At 35.8% G+C, this 22,208-nt stretch overlaps 1 protein-coding gene across 6 annotated transcripts in view; it reads right to left on the reverse strand.

Moving 5' to 3' along the window:
• Nucleotides 1-3,697: 3,697 nt before the first annotated feature.
• Nucleotides 3,698-22,208, reverse strand: part of RUG1 (Regulator of chromosome condensation (RCC1) family protein) — a 59,412-nt gene continuing 40,901 nt past the window's right edge. For 3 of the 6 annotated variants that reach the window (XM_090003652.1, XM_090003653.1, XM_090003646.1), the window contains one exon: nucleotides 8,375-8,885. In XM_090003652.1, the coding sequence (XP_089859778.1) occupies nucleotides 8,766-8,885 (120 nt within the window). In that variant the 3' untranslated portion in view covers nucleotides 8,375-8,765. Of the gene's footprint in view, nucleotides 4,010-4,651; nucleotides 4,751-8,374; nucleotides 8,886-22,208 lie in introns of those variants that run through there. The other 3 variants (XM_090003654.1, XM_090003649.1, XM_090003650.1) reach the window with 2 other exon arrangements.

Here is a 22,208-nt window from a genome sequence, read left to right on the forward strand (position 1 = left end):
AATTGCTAATTTTGTGGAACACAATTAGGCCTAATTGCTGAAAACTAGGACTACCTGCCATTGGCATTGAGGAGTTTTATGTTGATTTGATTGAATTCATCAGTTTCTATTCCACACTTTTGGATTAGACAGAAGGTTTCAGTTATACAGGAGGGATCTGATAAGAAATGCTGACTGTTACTTTGTTGAATGACTTATTAAATTTGTGACTGTCTTCCTTCTCTGCTTGGGTGACATTATTGTCAATACTGTTTTCTTTTCCCTTTGAATGTGCTATGCAGTAACTTAATCTGTATTACTCCATCTGATCTTGTGTATTGCGCACTACTCCCATAACCCTGCCTCATGAATGAATCCAGTTTTCCTATGAAATCTAAGAGCTAAGCAGATTGGACAAAACATATGAAGTTTTCTTAAACTACTGTGCTTCTAAAAAGAAATAATGATTTTCTATCTCACCCTTGTCTTCCCACAAATCAGTCTACTTTATCTGCACCATCCAAAAGAAAAATTAATTCTTGTTTCATGCAAAAGCTATGGTGCACTTAAACGAAAGAAAAATCTTTATTCTGGTTATGAGCCTTTTCTTCCTTTGTTCTCATATCTTGTAATAGCATTCTATCATGCTTAGACAAACATTTTCACCAAAAATTCATTTTATTATCTCTTGTGGTGTTTTATGCCCGTCTTCAATTATCCTGCTGTGAGATAACTTCCTGCAGCTGTAGGTTTAGCATATTCAACAAAATCAAAATGATTAAGAGGTTAGGAAATGGAACAGCTACTTTCAAAATTCAAGGAATTTAAAGAAAAAAAAGAATGGATAGTGTCCTACTTTAAGGAGATGGGATCAGGCAATACCATCAGAGCTCCTTTGGATGCCGTTGATCTCAAGAGGAATGACATTCAAACCTGTACGAATGAGATGCCCCATCACTGGATGGGCCCCACTTTTTCCCTGATGTCATTCGTGTTTCTGATGGACGGCATCTGAATGGTTTAAAATGTGGGATCTGAATATTTTGAGTCAGAAAATACTTTGATATATGGGTATGCCATTATATGTGGGATCTTGCTAAAAAGTATATAGAACTTGCAGAACGTGATGGTCATGATCCAGAATGCTTGTGTCAAGTGAATTGAACCATTTAATATTCCTTTTAAATGTCAATTTAGTGCAAAGCTATCTATTTTTGCATAGTTGAAGCTAGTTTAGGCTTGAAAGATTGTGAATCAAATCTGTTTGTTGATCTACTATGGGAGTGAAACATGCTGGTATTTTCATGCTTAAATATCCCAAATCGCAACCTTCTTTTTCCTTTACATTTATCTGAGAACCTTCTATTGTATATTTGGTGTTCACCTTGCGTCCCTTTGGAATGCAGCTGATGATCCAGAGCATGCTAAGATCAGATTGATTCATGCTTTTGAGCATTTGATGTAGTCACTAAATCAGAGTTGGGTCCTTTGCGTTTCACCTGTTGGCTGATGCATTTTTGTTATTATTGTAGAGATTTTGTTTGTGAGCATGATTTTATTGCTTATCGCATGAGAGCTTCATGCAATCCACTTCCTCTTTACAGATGGTTGTCGACACACAAGGTTTTCCTTTTGGTGATATCCATTGGGCAAGATTCCTTTTACATGAAATTCAAAGTTTATGATAACTTATCTTCACGTGCATCCTAACAGGAAAATTCCACTCTGATTTTCTCTCACCTGTATCAAAACTTTGCGTTATGACTTTGCTGTGTGAAGAATGTTGCCCATAGCATGTGTGAATGTGAAGAATAGTCTCCATTCATCTGTATGTCGGAAAATAGCTAAAATCTTTTTTCCCTATTTTTCTTGTCATAAAAAATGCCCCTTGTAGCAAACCAATACAATTCTGAAACTATTTTTCGTTGTGTTGAGAAATCTTTGAAGGTGTCCTTGCATGTCTTGTTGATGTTCAAAATTGTGGCATAAGTTTATTTGCTTATCAGAGGATTGTTCTCTTGGTAAGTTTTTCCTTATTGTGTGCGTTCTAGGGACGAAGTTAATGCCAACTGAGTGGCCATTTGGTGCAAAGCGTATTCATGTTCTTTGTTGTCAAGTTGTATTTTTCAATCTTGTTAGGCTCTTTCACAGGTGTATCGTCCTATTTGAATTGTTGCTAGTGGTGTGATACCAGCTAATTATTTGGTTTCTTGCTACTAATTAGTCATGATTTCTTTTACTTGTTTTAATCAACTGCATCCACAATCAGTTGGTTCATTCAGCTGTATTTAACGTTGTCGCTGGGGGTATCAACTGGTTGGGTTTACCGGACCGGTTCCTAACCAAACCCTATAGGGTCTCGGTATGGTGATCGATAAAACGAGCTGAATAAGACCCGGGTCTGGGATCCGAAGGTCTGATTAATACATGAACCTGGGTATAGTTTGTGAAATTTTATAACCAGAAATTGTCAATAAGGAAAGAAATTTCTGCGATGAAACTAAAAAAAACTTAGTTTTGGAGAAAATCATGGGGAAATATCTGCATAAATATAAAATGTAAAACTGCATTAAAAAAATGGAAAATTGCAGTACTGTATGGATAATTTGGCCTAATTTTTTAAAAACCTTACAATTTTTTATATTCTTTTGATGTCTAAAATTGTAAATATTCGACATACTCTTTTATCCTTTACAACTGTGAATTTAGGCCTTATTGCGATAGAATTGATAAAATTGTAATGCTGGTCGGTTAGGTTCAATTGCAACTTAAATACGGAATTGCAGGTTTTTTTAAGTGGACTTTACGAACTCGTATAAATTTATTTGTGAATTTTTGGTATACCACTTTTTTGCATATAAGTCAATATTTTGCATAAATATATTTGTGAAACACCTTTCGCAAATATCTTTTTGGCATATACTTTCTAAAATCGCTTAAATTTATGTATGAAACCACTTACCACTAAATTTGCAAATATATTATTTATTTGCATATCTCACATAAAATTATTTGTGAATCTTTTTATATCGCAAATATTGTAGTTAAATATTTGTGAAATTATGACAAATGTACAATATTTCTTATTTTTTACAGATTTCTCAAATAATATATAAACCTGTTGTGGTCTCCAACCTACTTATTTTCACATAATAAAGGATTTTTTTTTGTCTTTTGTCTTCAACCAGTGGTCCCCAATATGTTTTCCTTTTGGCTACTATTTATGGCAATTATTATCAACTCATTTGCATACATCATACTTTTTTTTCATATATGTTTCAAAAACTCATGATATATATTTGCAAAAATCTCACTGATTGACAAAAAATTGACAGCTTTGCAAAATTGTTTTTTCATGTATAGACAAGTCAATATGATTAACATAGAATTAAATACAATTGGTTTACAAGAAATTAGATAATTTAAAGTTTAACAATTACAAAGTTACATTCAATACATGGGCTTTATTACAAAGTTTAACTTGATCCATTCAATTACAAAGTTTAATTTGATCCATCTAATTACAAATGTAAGCTTAACTTGATCTATCACAAAGATGCATGATTTTCCAAAGCTCAGCTAACTGGACAGACTCTTCTGACACCTCTTTAACCGATGTCTTCATTTTTTTATTGTCTTTCGTGCTCTTAGAAGCTCTTTTTTTTGTGTGTTTGCAGAACTTTATCATACAATTACTTATATTTGTGCCATCTTGCTGAAAATAACCCTTTATTAGCAATAACTAACTATAGTGAACATCTCAAACTAGTTAACAACTGATATATAAATACATACATGTGTGAAGTTCAATCTCTAACTTTTGTTCAAGTACTGCATATATTGTATGACAAATATACCACAGTCATACATGTAAAATGAAAAAATATAAAGTAAAAAACATGTACATATACAAAATGAGTTAACAAACAAATGCAAAGTAGTTACTCATTCTCTTGTTGAGGAATACTCTTCATGTTCTGCATTATCCAATCTTTATACCAGTTACACACATTTCGCTAAAAAAATAAACCTGCAACACATATACATGAAAATGAGATAACAAATATAAACAAAAAAAACAAGCACATTATTGAGTAAGTTATGTTATCGTATTATTTGGTTGAAGTTTTTATCTGCTAAATATGTGTTTGACGTGTAATTATATAGCTTGAAGTTTTTTTTCTTCATATTCATTTTTTAAAGAACTCATTGCTTATTGCTCCAGTTGAAAGAAATTAAGAGGTGCAACATAAATCTAGTGTAATGTCATTGTGCATGTGAAAATTTATTTGTAAGTATGCAAAGTTATATAAAAACATACTTTGTCAGCATCAAGAAAATGATACGACAAGTCGTTCCTCTTCAATCAGTCAGTTGACCTCCCTTGTGAGAGTCTTTCTACGAATATTGCTAGGTGCTACATAGTAAATCCAATGTAGTAACAAAAGAAAAAACAAAATAACTTGCAAACGTAAAAAAATAAATAAATAAAAGAATGTGCAAAACTAACTTACATCACTTGCCAAGAGAGTTTTTTGCCAAACTCATACTCTTTCGGCTTTAGGTGTTCTTTTTTATAGTTCTTCCTTTCTCATTAACATGTTCTTAATAATAAAATAAATTATATATAATTAATATCAAATATACACACATGATTCAAGATATTGCTTATACCTGATGTATGAACATTTGTTCATTGTTGTTCGAACCTTGGGGCTGTTTGAATTTCTTCGTAGTGCGAGAACAGGTATGGCTATACATCTCAAACTACCTTGATATACACAAACAATCAATTAAAAAATACTAGATATATACACAAATAAACAATTAATTAAACAACACTGATTATGCATACAAAGAAGCAATTAATTAAACAATACTATATATATATATATTGTCATTCATGTTTTCGCCTATTATGGTAAACCTCACCACATACACAACACTTATATAGCAAAACATCTTTGTATTTTGTTATTCGTTTATTAACCTTAGGTCGACTTGCTTTGCAAACCACTTTTGATAGATATACCGCTATAAGAGTAGGTGTAGCGATAAGAGTAGGTAGAACGATGAGTTCTACATAGAATTTTTTTATCGACATAAACAAGAAGAAAAAACCCTTAAATAAAAACTGAATATATGATTTGACAAAATCGCAAATATTAAGAAAACCTACATATAATAAAAATTTTGCAAATATTTAAGTAGGAGATTTATGATTTTGTTGTTTTCCTTTAAAGTTTCACACATAAATTTATGTGATTTCGAGAAGTATATGTGAAAAAGTAGGATATTTGCGAGAGGTGTTTCACAAATATATTTATGTGAAATATTGACATATATGTGAAAGGGTAGGATATTTACAATTTTGGTGGTTTCAGTTTTTATCAAAATTTTGCAAATAAATCTATGCAAGTTCATGAGGTCCGCTTAAAAAAACATGATTCTGGATTTAAGTGAGAGTTGGACATGGACGGTATAATTTTATCGCAATAAGGCCTAAATTTATAATTGTGAAGAATAAAAGGGTTTTAACGATTTCAGGTATTTGTGATTTTTGACAGCGAGAGAATATAAAAAATTATAAGGTTTTTAGGAAATCAAGTCAAATTATTTGTACGATCATTTTTTCGTAAAAAAAAAACCCTTATATTTCAACAAAAGATGGTGATATTTTTCTCATGAAACATAGGGCTAACGCAATCAGAAGAAAAAGCAAGACTACCCACTTTGGGGGAAAAACTCCTTCCTCCCAACAGATTTAAATCTAGCCGTTAAAATCTCAGCCAAGTTGCTACTCCAACAGTCATATTCTCCACCCGAGGATCTTTCAAATATAACCTACTCCCATCTTCCACTCCCTAACAATGGTGAAGCAAATCTTCCTCCCCATTCCTTGAAAATAGAAATCTCTGGTCATTCATTCCATCGCGCTCTGCTTACAAACTGCAAAGTGTGGTCGCTCATCTTTTCCCCTCTTACCCACCACCTGAATCCGGCAAAAGATGGGTCTGTCATCGGTAGCATTCACCACCACCAGCTATTCCCAACCGTCACAGGGTCCACAAATTCTTCCTACTGACCAACTACATCCTACTGGTGGCGCCTCCAGTTGCATCTTCCTCACCCACATAAGTTGGTTAGCACAGGCCAACTGCTACATAACACACACACATACACCTTTTGCTGCATCCTTTTAGGTTTTTATGGTATAACTAAGAGCTTAATAAGCACTGCGGGAGTCTCCTGGATGGCTAGCAGGGTGGTTGTGAGTGCATTGATATGAAAAACGCTGGATCAAATCCCTCTGGTGCATGGGTGTATCTGTTCAGAGGTGGGCCACGTAAGGCATGGTTGTGGGATGCCACCGGGGGTTTTCCTTGCTTTGGTGAGGGTTCCTTGTCATTAAAAAAAACTAAGACATAAACATTCCTACTAAAAAATAATATCTATTTGTAAGCTTTTTTATACTTAAAATAATTGCGATGAAAAGTATAAGATTGATAAAAAATAAATGGTTAAATGAACATTAATTAATAACATAGTACTTAAATCACGCCTCTTCCTTGCCTTCCTAAAATGCACAAATATTAGGGCTGTCAATGGGTCGGGTTTGTCTCAGATACCCAACCCAACCTGGATCTGTATTGCTGGGTTTGGCCCAAAAAACTGACCTGTATAAAAAATTACCCGGTCTGAGCTTGTTTTCTAAAACCTGGCCAGTTTTGGATCTGGGCATGTTCATAATGATAAAGAATAGGGTCGAATACAGTGAAAGAATGATTTGTTCAGATATCAAATCCGACCCAACCGAGTAAAAAGAATATAAAAAACAAAGAACGCTGATAGGAATCAAACTCCAAACCCCTTATAATGAAGGCAGGTACCAGTATACCAAGACGCCTTTTGTCGAAAGTGTAAGCATTATATTTTAAAATCTAGATTCCAACCAGACCCAACATCAATCCAATCTGTTAATAGGCTTATCCGGATTCGGATTTGGGAAGTCACAATAGTAATTTGGTCGGATATGGCTTCCTTGATCTCTGACCCGAGTAATACAGGGACCTGATTGTTATTTTATATGCACAGAACAGGGTTGACCCGACCCGACCCAGCCCAAACTTAATCCAACCCATTGACAGCACTACCAAACATTTGCAATTGAGCAACAAATATGTAATAAATGAATTTCTTGTCTTCAAACAAAGTGTGCCAATATGGAGGGGAATGAAATCCTACCCAATAGAAAACCTCCCAAACAACCTACACACAAACATTTATCAGATTTTCGATATATTTTTTTTAAATTCTGCCCTTTCAGATGTGATATATGCGGTTGTTTTTACAAGAATCAGTTCTGGAAGCATTTGATTCTGATGTATGAATATGTTTTTATAAGGTTTCAAAAGTCAATGGCCTACTAGTTTATAAATTTTTGAAGCTCCAAATACCATTTTATCCATCCAAAATGCATGATTCAAGTGTCTATTTAATACATCTGTAAGGTCAGAATTTTGAAAAAAGACTAAAATCTAATAATGTTTCTTATTGGGTAGATTTGAGAGGTTTTCTATTGTGTAGGTTTTCATTTTCGCCCAACTTAGCTCCTATATGCACATGGCATATGTATGCCATATATAAGATACGCAGCGGCCCTACCACCCCAAAACAAAAAAAACATGTCAATAGGCATAAATTACACCATTTCTCAAGGCATGCACAGTATTGACTGCATGGTAGATGTAGTTCCAATCTTGCATTCAAAGTTCCCTAGATTACCACCACCACACCAACCCCCCCACCCCCCCCCCCCCCCCCCCCCAAAAAAAAAAAAAACTTCCCTGTCATAGACTAGCGTAGCTTGGATAACACCACAAGAAATTGAACTCCACAAAATAATATAATAACCTATTTCGCACACAAATTTTGCGATATAAATATTATTCATTATTGAAAAATATTTTATTTCAACCTAATGAAACACACACCTCACATGACTTCAAACGAGCTTGGGGCCCATAACCTACGGACACAGGAGAGAAGTTATTGACCAAGTTCAGTCACACAGTTTAACTTGTTTACTAGTTGATAATCAAGATGGGGGGCGAAGAAGAAAGTAAATCAAGAGGAAAAGCACAATCTTATTCTTTAACAAAGAAGAAGGGTAAGAAAAAAATTAGAGTAAAAGAAAGAAAACAAAGAGAAGGCAAAAAAACAGACAACTTATCTTCTCCATTTCTATCTCAAACTTTCCCTCTTCTTCCCATCATGTTCTGCCATTGAAACAAGAGATTAACAAAAAGAGCAAGAAGGCTTTTTGCAAATTCACAATTACACCTTTACAGTTTGCAGCACAAAGTCATGGCGATCTGTTTTAAAGCTTCCATAGTGTGGTAACTGTTTTCCTTTCAGAATAAGGATTTTTTATATAAAAGTTGTTCACCACCTTTAATATTCGAAAATACAAGCCCACCAAAATATTCCGCCGCCAAAATTCTCCAATAGTTTTTGTTAATCCCCAGAAACCCCAGCAGCATGAGTGCCAGCTTGATTGTTCAAGTCTCTGCAATCATGCTATCACAGCTTTCACCAGAGATGGTTTGGCTAGGAAATCACATTTAAAGAAACAATAGTACATCCCACAATTTCCAAGGCAAACAAGATGATTGCTTGCTGATCTACATGGTACAGCCTTTACAAAAGGACCACTTTTTTATGGATAAATTAGTTATGATGAAAAAGAATTTGTTCCCGCATATAAATGGAAGGTGGAATGAATACTACAAGTACATGAATATGGCACCAGTGTGGTTGAACCCACATGAAACATGAAGTACACTGATACTCTTGCCAAAGTTTACCATCATGGGCTCAAAGTAGTCAAAGTCATTCCCATGCCCCTGCAAACAATGAAAACTTACTGAACTGGCCAATCAGAAACCATATAGGAAATGCCCAAAAAAATAATAGTAAAATTTCTAGATTGCAGCTAATGATAGTGAACTTCGATGACTCATGGTTTTCAACAATACTAATCAGAAGTGATGAGCTCAGATCATGTAATAACAATGCAACTAGCAAGACCTTAAATGTCTTAATGGTCTCTTATCCATTAATCATGTGCCTTGGCCTATTATTAACTGAGGATTGTTGGCCTCAGTTATGAGTTATACTGGCACTACCCAGCTTAGCCAAAAAAATGTGCATGCAAGTTATCTATAAACTAGCCCCAAGGGGATTGGCGTAGTGGGGTTGGGCCTTGGCTGTCAGACAGGCAGTCAAGGTTCGTTTCCTACGGGCATCACCCCTGCACAAGCCAATGCCCAGCATAGGCACTGAGGCAAGGGTCCTAGCTTCAGAGTTTTACACCTGGAACGATGATCATAGGTATGGCAGGCTGAGCCAGCGTGACTAGGTCTTTGATCCCAGATGCAGTTTCTTTGAGTAATAAATAAATAAAAAAGTTATCTACAAACTGTAATACGAACATGAAACTCAACAGAGCGCATCAGTGAATCTAATGTAATTAGACATATTTCAAAGGTAATAAGAATGGATGCAAGTTAAGATATTTGACACCCTGTTATCGGAAGTGCCTGGGCATATTGGGAAAGCCTGCTTCATAGGAAAACAAATTCAGAAGATGAAGAATGCACCCCACTTACAAAACAAGTAGAAAGCAGTGAGGAATCATGGTTCTTGCTATTGGAAATCATGATTCTTCAAACCCAAGAATTATGATTTATTAATTCAAGAATCACAAATTCTCGAGTTTTAAAGAATCATGATTCTTGGAAAAGGAAAACCTCAATTTTTGAACGAACTTCTGTTAGGAAGTACTGTTATTATCAAAAGCATGCAAAAAATGATTTACATGTCCATAACTAGGTGTGAAGGCAGAAATATAATACACATCAAATGTTACACAAGTTATTAATTCTAATATGTTTGCTTACAAACTAAGCTTATTGCTTGTAAACATTTTTGCTTTGAAAATTGTATGCATAATCATGGTTTGAAACTTTGAATCTTATCTCACACGGATACTACAGTTTGGCCCCTGTATCGTATCCCTTATATAATAGTCATATTGAAAACTTCATAAAATGGACATATCCCCATATCCGCAGCCATATCCATGTGACGTAGGCTTGAATGCAGCATAATAATTTTATATGCACATTTTCATGCTATTATTTTAAATAAAGTGATCCAATGATTCCCAAATGCAGCTTAGAACTATGATTGCAATTAAAATAATTTATGTTTTCCTTGCTTCTCCACCACTCCAGGCTAAATCTGTGTTGATTCCAATGTTTTCTCGTGTCTTGATTCATGAGTCCTCTTAAAATATGTCCATTTTTTCAATTTTGACTCCTGAACTGCTCTCACATTCTATTTCTGAAGCTGTGATTTGTCATAAGCCAAATAACATCATCCACCCATGAACTTTCCTTTAGTAGAAATATGTTGCATCATACCATTCAACTAAACTTGACACTGAGGAAACTTCTTTGAGACAATGTAAAATTGTAAATTGTTACGGGGATATTCTTCATATCTATTGCTGAGAGCTCAGGGAGATTGAATATGCAAAAATTATGCTAAAATAAGATCCAGTGCCAAGTGAGATCTGGAGAGCAAAGGCTTACACACTATCAATAGGAATCGCCTGGCAACCCCATCCAACACTGATGCTCCATATACAATTCCCAATCACTAATTGCTTCAATTATAAAGGAATGTAGTGTATCCCCTCCCATCACTATCAAGAGAAGAAAGGTTGACAAATAAATATACATGTTCTCATGATGAAGACAGTCAAAGAGAATGTGGCTGGTTCCCTTGAGATCAAAGGTGACAGTGCCGAGAATGTGGTTGGTTCTCTGTGCACACGGCATCATGGACTGAGACAAATTTCGAAGTTGGAACTTGCAGAAAATCTGTCACTGGATAATCCAATGGATGAAAAAACCACTCCATGTTAACAAACCTTTATGGTTAAACAAATCAATCATCTATCAAATTTAAAGCATCCAATCGTCCAAACCCGGGAAAGGACAGAAACTCATGCTAATACTAGCATTGGTGCTCACACCATACCAGAATGATAAAAGTAGTACTGGTATGCAGGATATGATGGTTGCAATATGTAGCTTCAACGTCAATTCATATGAGATAATTAAAATCTCAAGCTACTAGGTCCAGGATAGAAATTTATCACAGGAAGCAACTCAATTCTGACAAGCGGAAACAATCTTATCACCAGTTCAGGTACAAAGCAGCCTCCTCTTTTGACTATTGAAGGCTATTCCAAGGTCTGCAGTAGAATAGGTAATGTACTCATACAAAATTCTAGAAAAGAACAAATGGTTACTGTGATGATAGTGTACGCTTGCTGTCTCAATAAGTTATCACCCAAAATAACATTTTGCTTCAGCAAGTCGCCCTTGAATCACCAGACTAATGAGACAGAAATTCCACAATCAAATAGGACATGGTTGTCATATCAAACAAAAACCTGTCTCATAGGAATCGCACAATGATAGGGTCAAAGGACTGCAATTCATTCTTGTATTTCCAGCTCCCCCAGGAACTTCAAAAATCTCAACGCACACTATGTTGAGGCTTGCCTCTGTAAGGAGTTATGCATCAGTTATAACCAGAGTTTGAAAGCTAGAAAGAAGTTTGAGATCCAGAAAAGATGCTATGGATTACTGTTCATGATCCAAAAAGAACAGTACATGGACTTCTATACTAGTTCATAGAAATCAAGCCACCACAATAGGTTATCACCAAGAATATGGCATAGATAGGTTATACATTATTCTAGAAACGTTAGCCTAAAAGTAAAATCTGCTACTATGAAAAGCATCCTTTCTATCAGCCATTGAGCCGTGACTGGATTTGGATTGGGTTATTTGACTTGTTTGGAAATATATACACCATACCACACAACTTCCCACATTGAGAATCATGAGTTTCATCCTCTCTTTTGCATCTTCTCATCTTCTTCTACTGCATACGAAGCCTGGAATCAACCTGATGTGCGTTCTTACATGGTATTAGAGCACGAGGATCCACATCGAGCACATCAAGAGAGGCCTTGAAAGGTGTCTTCTCCTTCTTATTTCTCTTCTTTTGAATGTTCCTCTCTTGTCTCCTTATTGGGTTTCTTTATTATAAAAATCTTGGCCTGTTCTTTCTTTCTTTGATTCCCAATCTGTTTTCTCACGAACTATTGACTCTGATCTTATTGTTTCCTTAATCTACTCATCTCTGGTGTTTGATAATCTGATCAGATTTGATATCCTCATAGACCAGATGAAGGTAGCCCTATTGACATGAAATAGAATTTCCTATTTCACGAAATACACTATCTTTATTTTGGGCTATCGATCCTTTTTTTTATTATTGGAAATTGTTTATTTTCTGGGCTCATGTCAGACCTGTGATTAATCTCTAGTAGTCGTGATCTGAGGAAAAAAACACAGATCAGTCCGAGCAAGTTGGTTTTTGTGATTCCACATATTTTTGTTTGTCACATATCAAATTTTGAGGCATGAATTCAATACTTTTGTGTCGTGCCCTGTTTCATAACTTGGGCCATGACCTGATTTTACTTATTTTCATCTCTGTTTCTTCTTTTTCTTTATTTGTTCTCTCCTTGGGTCCTGTTTATTGTTGATATAAATTCAAATACTTCTCAATCCATTCTATCTTCTAATCTTCTCACCCAACTTGTTTCTAAGAAGCTGAAACACTCAAATTTTTTAACTTGAAAGTGTCAAATTGTCCCTTTCATTCTTAGTCATGACCTTTCAGGGCATCTTGATGGGACCTTTATGATCACATCATAGTTTCTAATGTAGGAAAAAAAAGATGACAAAGGGGTTGTTATATCTACTATTGTTGTCATAAATCCAGATTATGCGGTTTGGATGAAGAAAGACCAAGCATTAGTTGCTTATATCACATCTACTTTATATAATGACTGTGCTGCCATGGAGTTGTGGGCAAAATTAGCACAAACATACTCTCGGATCTCACAGTGGAGGATTATGTTTTTGAAGGAGTTTTAAAGCCTCAAGAAGGGAACAATGTTGGTTCTAAAATATTTTAATAAGGTGAAATTCAGCATAGATCAGCTGACTCTAGTTGGGAATCAAGTTTTAAAGAGAGACAAGATTCACCAAGTACTCAATGGCCTAGGACCCGAGTTCCATGTTCTTGCCATGACTTATTCTCACTTCCCTCTTTTGATGATTTTAAAGGGAAGTTGTTTCATTATGAAATGTCCCTAAATAGTGTGGATGGAGAATCATCTAATGGTTTAGGAGACTCACATGATGTCCTTGCTATTGTAGTGACACGTAGAAGAGGTCCAATGGGTGGTAGAGGTTGTGGATGTGGAAGAAATCAAGGAGGTCGAGGTTTATTGTCATTGCCTAACACACTTCCAATGGGAAATAATCAAGAAAGAGGTTCCCTTGCTATATTTGCAAAAAGCCTGGACATGTCATAGCCAGTTGTTGGTTTAAGGATGATCTAAGATATAATACTCAAGCTACTGCTCAAAATAAGAATCATACAAAAACTCAGCCTGCTACCCAAGCAAGTGAAGGAAAAACCTCTGCAGGACAGTCAATTGGGGATAAGCAGTTGATGTTAGTAGCTCTTCTTGGACTCGATTTGAAGCAGAACGATCAAAGATTGTGTTATGTAAATTTGGGGCCCTCTGACCACATCACTAGGGACGAAGGTAAGCTTCTTATGTTGGTTCCTTATTTTGATAAAGATAGTATTTTTACTGGAGATGGGTCTTGTCACCCCATCGCACACACTGGGGATGCTTCTATTTCTTTGCCTAATTCTAAATCTATTGATCTATCAAGTATTTTCTTTGTCCAAAATATTCAAAAGAATTTTGTTTGTTTATAAGTTAGTTGATAATACCAATTCTTGTGTTATATTTACTCCAACCTCCATTTATGTCAAGGATCTTCAAGGCAATATGTACATTTTCAAGGAAGGTCCCTCATCCAAATTAGTCAGTATTATTTCAAGGCCTGATTCAAAGTCGTTGAGTTCACCAATTTTACTTAGTACGCCTAAGTCCAATAAGAGCAATGTTTGGCACAATCGACTTGCCCATTGTAGTTGTGGTTTTATTGAGAGATTAGTTTTCAGTAGTCTTACTCATGAGTCCAGTTTATGTGATGAGTTTGTTAATTCTATTTGTCCTAGTTGTCAGTTATCAAAAAATCATGTTCTTCCTTTTAATTCATAAAATAAAAGATCTTCGAAGCCTTTTGAAATTGTGGATTTCGATGTTTGGGGACCAGCACCCATTGTTCCATCTTATGGTAGTCGTTAATATATTTCTTTCATTAATGATTATTCTCACCATACTTGGATATACTTTATGAAGTTCAAACATGAAGGTTTTAGTATATTCAAGAAATTTCATGCTTTAGTTAAAAACCACTTCTCTATGCCTATCATTAATTTTTAATGCAATGGTGAAGGCAAATATTCTTCAAAAGATTTTATAAACCATCTTGAAAGTAATGGAATCAACCAAAGAGTGTCTTGCCCTCGCACCTGCAGCAAAATGACATTGCTGAAATGAAGAATCACCATGTTGCTGAAAGTGCATTGGCGATGAGAATAGTGATCCCTATTATCTTTGGACATAGGCTTTTAATTTGGCCGTGCATATCATAAAAATGTTGCCCATGAGGACTTTGGGTCATAAGTCTCCTTACTATATTTTGTTTGGCAAACACTCTAATTATGATTGTGGATGCATTTGTTATGTTCATGTAGATAGAACATTAAGAAATAAGTTTGAAGCCAGAGCTCATGTTTATAAGTTTGTTGGCTATACTATAATGTAGAAATGTTATATTTGATGAAACTTGTTTTAAGTATAACATATGTCACACGGACTCGGCTAGGGAGGCGCCGCACCCGAGTCGACACGCCCCGACACGGGTGCGGACACGGACACGGACCGAATTCGGTCAACGCTGAGTCAGACTCGGTCAACGAGTCGAGGCCGAGTCCGTCCTTGTTTTGGACTCGGTCAACATTGACTTAGTCCAAAATGTCTATTTTTAGGGCAAAAAACAAAAAAAATTGATCTTTTTATATATTTTTTTAAATATATATATATATATATATATATATATATATATAGCATGAGTCTCAAACATAAGCCCCAGAAAAAAAATTTATTCTTAAATATTATCATTTAATTCTCTCTCTCAATCTTAAAAGCTAATAAATTCTCATCCACGAGTACCAACACTTTTCATCCACTGAGTTCTCTCTCTTATAAAAGCTAATATTATCATTCACGAATAGCAACACTTTTTCATCCACCGAGATCTCTCTCTCTTTTTCAAATCTAGCTTTGAAAAATTAAAAGCTTTTAATGCTTTTAATTAATGTTATCAATTTTAGCAAAACTGCAAAAGATGTTTAATGTATTTACCAGAACATGCTTTTAGTTAATGCTTTTAATTAATACCTTGATGATGCTTTATTCCCATGGTAGCTAAGACTCGGCCGAGTCAATGATAAACTCAGTCGAGTTTGGTTCTAACCCAGTTATACTACTATTTTAACTCGGTTAGTTCAGGATCTGAGACAACTCGGAAGAGTCACGAGTCGAGTCCCCGTGTCCAAAATTTATATAGATATGTGCACACACTGGATATATTATTATTATTATATATATAGCTGAGTCCCCGTGTCCAAAATTTTTAAAATTGCGCCGCACCCGTGTCGCACCCGCACCCGCAACCATGTGACATAGAATATAACTCTAGTGCAGGTCAGGGACAGAAGAATGCAAAGTACTATCATCCACAGTTGAGTGAAGAGTTGTTCTCTATTCCTCATGAGGCCTCAGAAAATCATGGACAGCAAGTCAAGGATTTGAATGTTGATGAAACTCAAGCAACTGCAAACAAATCTTCACAGATGAGATGGGAAATATAAAGGAATGGTATACATTAAAAGAAAAAAAATGTAGTGGCTAACATAGGCATATGCAGCGGTTAGACAATTAAGATAATGCAAATGACACAGCGATATATCATGAATCAGCCCCAAATATGTTAGAATTAAAGAGATCAGCTCCAATCAGACATCCTATTGAAAGATGAGTTAGTTATGAGAGTTTCAATAGGACCATCAGGTTTTTTTATTGCAAATTGAAAAACAAGAGGAACCCGTTTTTTAAAATTAGGCAGCCCGAAATAAAAGATGGATTGAAGCGAAGAATGAAGAGATGAAAACTTTGCCCTAGTGTTAGACATGGGAAGTAATGAGAAGACCTCATGATAAGAATAGGGGTGGGCATCGGGCCAGCCTCGTAATACCTGAAAATTTTAAAGGTTTAATAAATTCTTTTATTCTGGTTTGAAATATTTGAAGTAAGCTTGAACCCTATCAAATTTGAGTCGAATCTAAGTGAGATTCGAGGTTCAGAAGCTCGAACAAAGTGAGATAAGGATCTGAATCCTTTGTTTGTTCTGGATACTGATCCAAATCCATAGTGAGTGGATCCTTTAAACAGATATGAACAATATCCAAATGGATATTTTTAACATATCTGAATGTTAATCTAGATCCAAAATTCAGGGATATATGCTGGAAAGTATTTAAATTGTTCAGGGACAAAACAGTAATTTCATAACTCAAGGGTATATTCTAAAAAATAATAAAATTGTCTTAAGGGTAAAATGATAATTTATGACTCAAGGGTATTTTCAGGAAAATAGTTAAATTATACAAAGGTAAAATGATAATTTACCTCCTCAGGGGCATATTCAGGTAAATGCCCAAACCACAAAGGAGTAAAAATGTAATTTTCATAACCCAAGTGGCAACTTGGTTATGTAGAATCAGACCAAGGAAATTTTGGTAAAAATAAACGAAATTTATAAAAATTATAAAATAAATAAATAAAATAATAATCAAAATTCTCACATTTTTTGTAAAACCATCAAAGGCCAATGGTTTTCGTAAGTGGTTTTGCAAAACCATGTTCCAGAAACCATAGGCCCAGAATGTAGTTTTACAAAACCATGTTCCAGAAACCATGGGTCCAGAACATGGTTTTGAGGAAGGTCAATCAGAAGAGGACACCTAGCAAGGAGCTCTTTCTCTCCTTGGGCTATAAATACCCCTTGGGGCTCTCTCTCTCTCCTTAAAAAAATTTGTTTCCCCTTCTCTCTCTAGCTCTCTATCTCCCAATTTCCCTCTTTCTCTCTCTAAAAACTAGGTTCTTTATCTAGACAACTCTACCCAAACCCCTTTATTTCTTCAATCTGTTCTGATAGAAAGACTCGTAACCTCGACCTCTACATTCCTACGGTTTCAATTTGTTTGGGTGAGCTCTGCCCAAACAAATCCGGCTTTTGGAGCACCGCTAGCAGGAGTATTGTCTGATTCAAAGCACAGTAAGTAAATTTGAGCTCTCCTACGACTTGGCCGTGCACATGCACGCCCCTTGTGTAGGTTAATCCTTGAAGCGTATTCGAGACACTGCATATGGTGCAACCACGACACCGGATGCACTCCTTAGAGTGCACTTCTAGGCGCATATGCCTCTGTCAAGGCGTATTTACACAGACACCCGTAGCACCAGAGGCCTTAACCGGACACCCACTTTTGTTTGCAGAACCCCTCACCACTGTGTACCTTTTTTAGCACCCTCACCTTTGTTAAGGTGCTTTTCACGGTCCACCCAAGGCACCGGTGGCCTTCTCGGCATCTCTCCTTTGCTAGTGAACCTCTCTACACACCTGCACTATTGCTTCTGTGCACAACTTCGTGTGCAATAAACCAAAACAACTTACACCTAGTTGTGCGTCTCTTTGTTTAAATAGAGCAATATGCTTATGTTATACCGTTAGGCTGCGAAAATCTCTGCTCATCATCAGAAAATTTGATAACGTGTAGCGAAAGCACTACCAAAATTTTCAGAGGCTTTGAAACCACGCTGCAAAAGCGCTGCCTAAACTCTCACAAATAAGTTATGTACCTACCCTTAGGATTTCCTTTATGAGTTAAAATGCGGTCATTATGTCAAAATCTCAATCCATTTACTCTCATAAATAGATGAGGTTCTTAAATAAATTTTGAGATCTTTCATACTCAATTAGGACTGCTAAAATTTTCAAAAATAATTTCAGATTTTTTTTGTACTAAAATAATGCAGATACTGTCCAAATTTTTATACTGTAATCTATTATAGGGTAAATAATGTCGAATGAGCAATTTTGTTTAATTTGAATTTAAAATACTCAAAAGGGAATTACAGTTAGTTTAAGAAATTTAGATTATTATCATAAGGTCCTGAGGTGGCATTATTTTTCCTAAATTAATAAAAAATACTCAACACTTTTATTTGTAGGGATTATGGGTTCAAAACCCTAAATCTAATTGAATTATTTATGAGACTTGTATGTAATATGTATGCTAAAAATTGCATACAAGATTGTGGTTGGGTCATGAGTGTTAACCATGGATTCTGGAATTATCTAGAGATCCATTTATAATTGAATACATGCTTCATGATGACAAATCATCTTATCTATGTTTAAATATAATTATGACAAATTTTGTAACTGCATGTTAATGCATTTTGACTGTATGAAATGTTTTATGGGTATTGACCCAAAAGTGCAACTATTGTGAATTTTGAGTCTGCTGCATTTATTTTTAATGGCATGCATTGAAAAGATAATCTCAAAAAGATAAGAGAAGTTGCACTATTATTTGTGGAGCTAGTTTGATGGTGAAAACTTAACAACTAGCGAGTCGGTCAAGTAGTATCGGGGCTTTGCACCCATCCCGTGGAATCCCTGTGAAGGGTTGTGAGGGTGAAAACCCAAGAGCAGATAATCTATCCCTGAGAAGGGTTGTGAGGTGAAAACCCAAGATCAAGAAATCTAAAGGGCGAGTGATCTGGTCCCTGATCTACGATTGATATAAAGAGGGATGGACTCGGATGAAAGATGTCAACAGTCAAACCATGTACATGTGTAGCAATTGACTGCGATCATAGACAGTCACGGGAAGCCTTGATGAATGTTCCTTTACTCTGGTGTCGGCCTCTCTACTGCTATGGGTAAAATATGAAATGAAAATTTGTAAATGAATACCAGGTGGAAGTATATATGCTCACAATAGAATGAGCGAGTGGTGCCTCAGGATGTTGAATCGGGATAGTCACTTAAATTTTGTGAATTGTTTGCTAGCATGACATTTAATATAAAACCAATCTAATTTGAAAGATAATAATATGATTAATGCATATAGGATAGGCATGTAAATATATAATTATTTATTTTATTAATTTTGTAAATTGATTTTTATATTTACAAAAGAAATGTGAAATGCAAGTAGTTCTTTATGATTATTTTGATTATATACGTAATTCATAAAGGATTGTGAGATGTAAACAATTCTTTATGATTATTTAATTACAATTTGATTCGGCTCAGTTAAAGAAAGAAATTTCCCTATGAATATTTATTATGATTGTGAAAAAATGCTTGAAACAAAGGTCTTTTAGATGTATTTATGAGTATTGTGATATATTTTATGTATATAATTTTGTACACACTAGAGACCCGAGAGAGGTCTACTAGTACATACGATGACATTAAGTTGTCTCACTTGTTTCTATTAAAAAATTTCAGGTTCACAGAGATGAACAAGCGGATGCTACAATACATGAGGACTCAATTGTGATTTTGTTGTAGATTACGTTAATTTGAACTGTATCAGAGTTTTCGTGATTTTGACTTGTATGTACTCTGATATTTGTTCAATTAAATGAAATGTTTTTAAAATAATTATTGTGGTATTTCTTTTACTTGTGATGAGTCCGAAGATTCAGAGTTAGTTTATATCTTCCGTTGTGTTTCAAAAAGCAAATTTTTTTAGTGAAATTTTCAGTCTTTGAATTTTTGAGGCATTACAGGCCTGGCCCAAACCAGCCTCCTAATGGACTGGGCCGGCCCAGTCAACAACCCAGCCCATTTACTAATGGGCCAAGTTTTGGCCTAATTATTAATGGGCTCGGGTTTGAAGAGAAGCCCGTGGCCCATCCCATTATCCCAATGGGCCAATGTGAAGCGGGTCAGGTCCGACCCAACCATGGTTGCCAGTTGAGGAAGCGGGAGCGGGAAGCGAGGCACTTTCAAAATTTTAGGAAGCGGGGGGCCTAGGAAGCGTCTCGGAAGCGACCTAGGAAGCGTCTCGGAAGCGAGGGGGAAGCGAAAAAAATAAAAATAAAAAATACAAAAAAATAAAAAAAAAAAACAGGGGAAGCGTGGGGGAAACGAGGGGGAAGCGTGGGGGAAGCGAGGGGGAAGCGCGCTTCCCATTAAAGGGAAGCGCGTCCCCCATTAAAGGGAAACGTGTCCCCCATTAAAGGGAAGCGCGCTTCCCAAAAAAGGGGGACGCGCTTCCCAAAAAAGGGGGACGCTTCCCCCCATGCTTCGGAAGCGCGACGTTCCGCGCTTCCGAAGCGCGCTTCCCCTTTTAGCTAGGCGCTTCCGGTAACTCTGGACCCAACCCAACCCAATCCAAACCCATTTATAGGTTATTTTTTAATAAAATTAATACAATAATTCTTAGAATACCAAAAAATTTGAATTAAATAAAAAACATAAAATTAATAACTAGTAATAGTTACTCATTCATAAAATTAACAAAAAATGGATTAAATGTAATAGTTCATTTATAAAAAAAATCATATTATTAAAAAATTTAATAAATAACTCAGGCCCATCAGGTCGGTACGGTAGCCTGCAGCCCGACCCACTTATTAACGGGTTGGGTTTCAGCCTAGTACCTAACGGGCCCGGACCTAAAATTATGGCCCAAACCCCACTCATGACAGAAAGGGTCAGCTTGGCCCATCGGGCCGCCGGGCCGGTTGCCCACCCTTAGATAAGAATGTTGGAGGATCAAAATGGATCTATAAAATTAAATATAAACCAAATGGAAGTATAGAGAGATACAAAGCATGATTGGTGGCAAAGGGTTTCGCATAGGAGAATGGTATGGATTACGAAGAAACTTTCAACCCCGTGGTGAAAATGAGAACCATCCAGATTATTCTATCTTTGGCCATCAATCACGGTTGGTGTTGAATCATCTTCATGTGAATAATGCATTCCTCCATGGAGATCTAAAGGAGGAAGTTTATATGGAGTAACCGCCCCGTTGTAATGAAAGTGATTTGAATCAGTATCTGTGCATATTTAAAATAGCTATATATGAATTGAAGCGGTCTTCTCTCTCCTGGTTCGAGAGCTTTTCATTAGAGATTCAAAAGCATGGATTCTATAGATCTCCTCTTAATCACTCTCTATTTATTTATAAAGGTAAGGGATATATGACTTTAATTATCTTTGTGGATAATATCAATGTCACATGTAGTTCCGAAGGTCATATTAAAGAGATAAAAGAAGTGCAAGTAAACGCTTCAAGATGAAAGACCTTTATCGACTAAAGTACTTGGGTGTTGAAGTAGATGGAAGACAAGATGAGATTGTCTTAACTCAGTATAAATAAACAGTTGATCTCCTGCATAAAACAAGTACGAGTGATTGTAAGCCTCTGCTAACTCTTGTTCCAATACATCAATGTCTCTATGCGATTGATGGAGACTTATATATGAGGACCCCACAAAGTATCAAAGTATAGTGGGAATGTTGTAGCACCTCACGTTTAATCAGTCGGATGTGACATGTTGTAAACCAAGTTTCTCAGTTCATGCATCAGCCAAGATCTAGTTATATGGAAGTTGTAAAGAGGATTTTACGTTATTTGAAAGGAACATTGTGTGATAGGTTATTTTATAAGAGATCTGCAGGAGAGGACATTCTTACTGTTATCGCATTTTCAGACACTGATTGGGCAGGAGATCCAAATGAAAGAAGGTCAATTTCAGGTTACTGTGTTTTCTTTGGAAACAATCTTGTTTTTTTGTCTAATCGCAAGCAAAGAGCAGTAGCCTGAATGAGTATATCGAGCCATGTCAGCTACTACAGAGTTAGCATAGATAAGGAATTTATTGTATGATTTGAATGAGAAGCTTCTAAAATCAATTTTGTTCTATGATAATCAGAGTGACATAAAAAAAAAATTGAATCCAATTCATCACGGAAGGACAAAACATATAGAGATCA

This window comes from Nuphar pumila, chromosome 4 (genome assembly GCF_984573655.1).
Source record: "Nuphar pumila chromosome 4, dmNupPumi1.hap1.1, whole genome shotgun sequence".
In the NCBI taxonomy this organism is placed as follows: domain Eukaryota; kingdom Viridiplantae; phylum Streptophyta; class Magnoliopsida; order Nymphaeales; family Nymphaeaceae; genus Nuphar; species Nuphar pumila.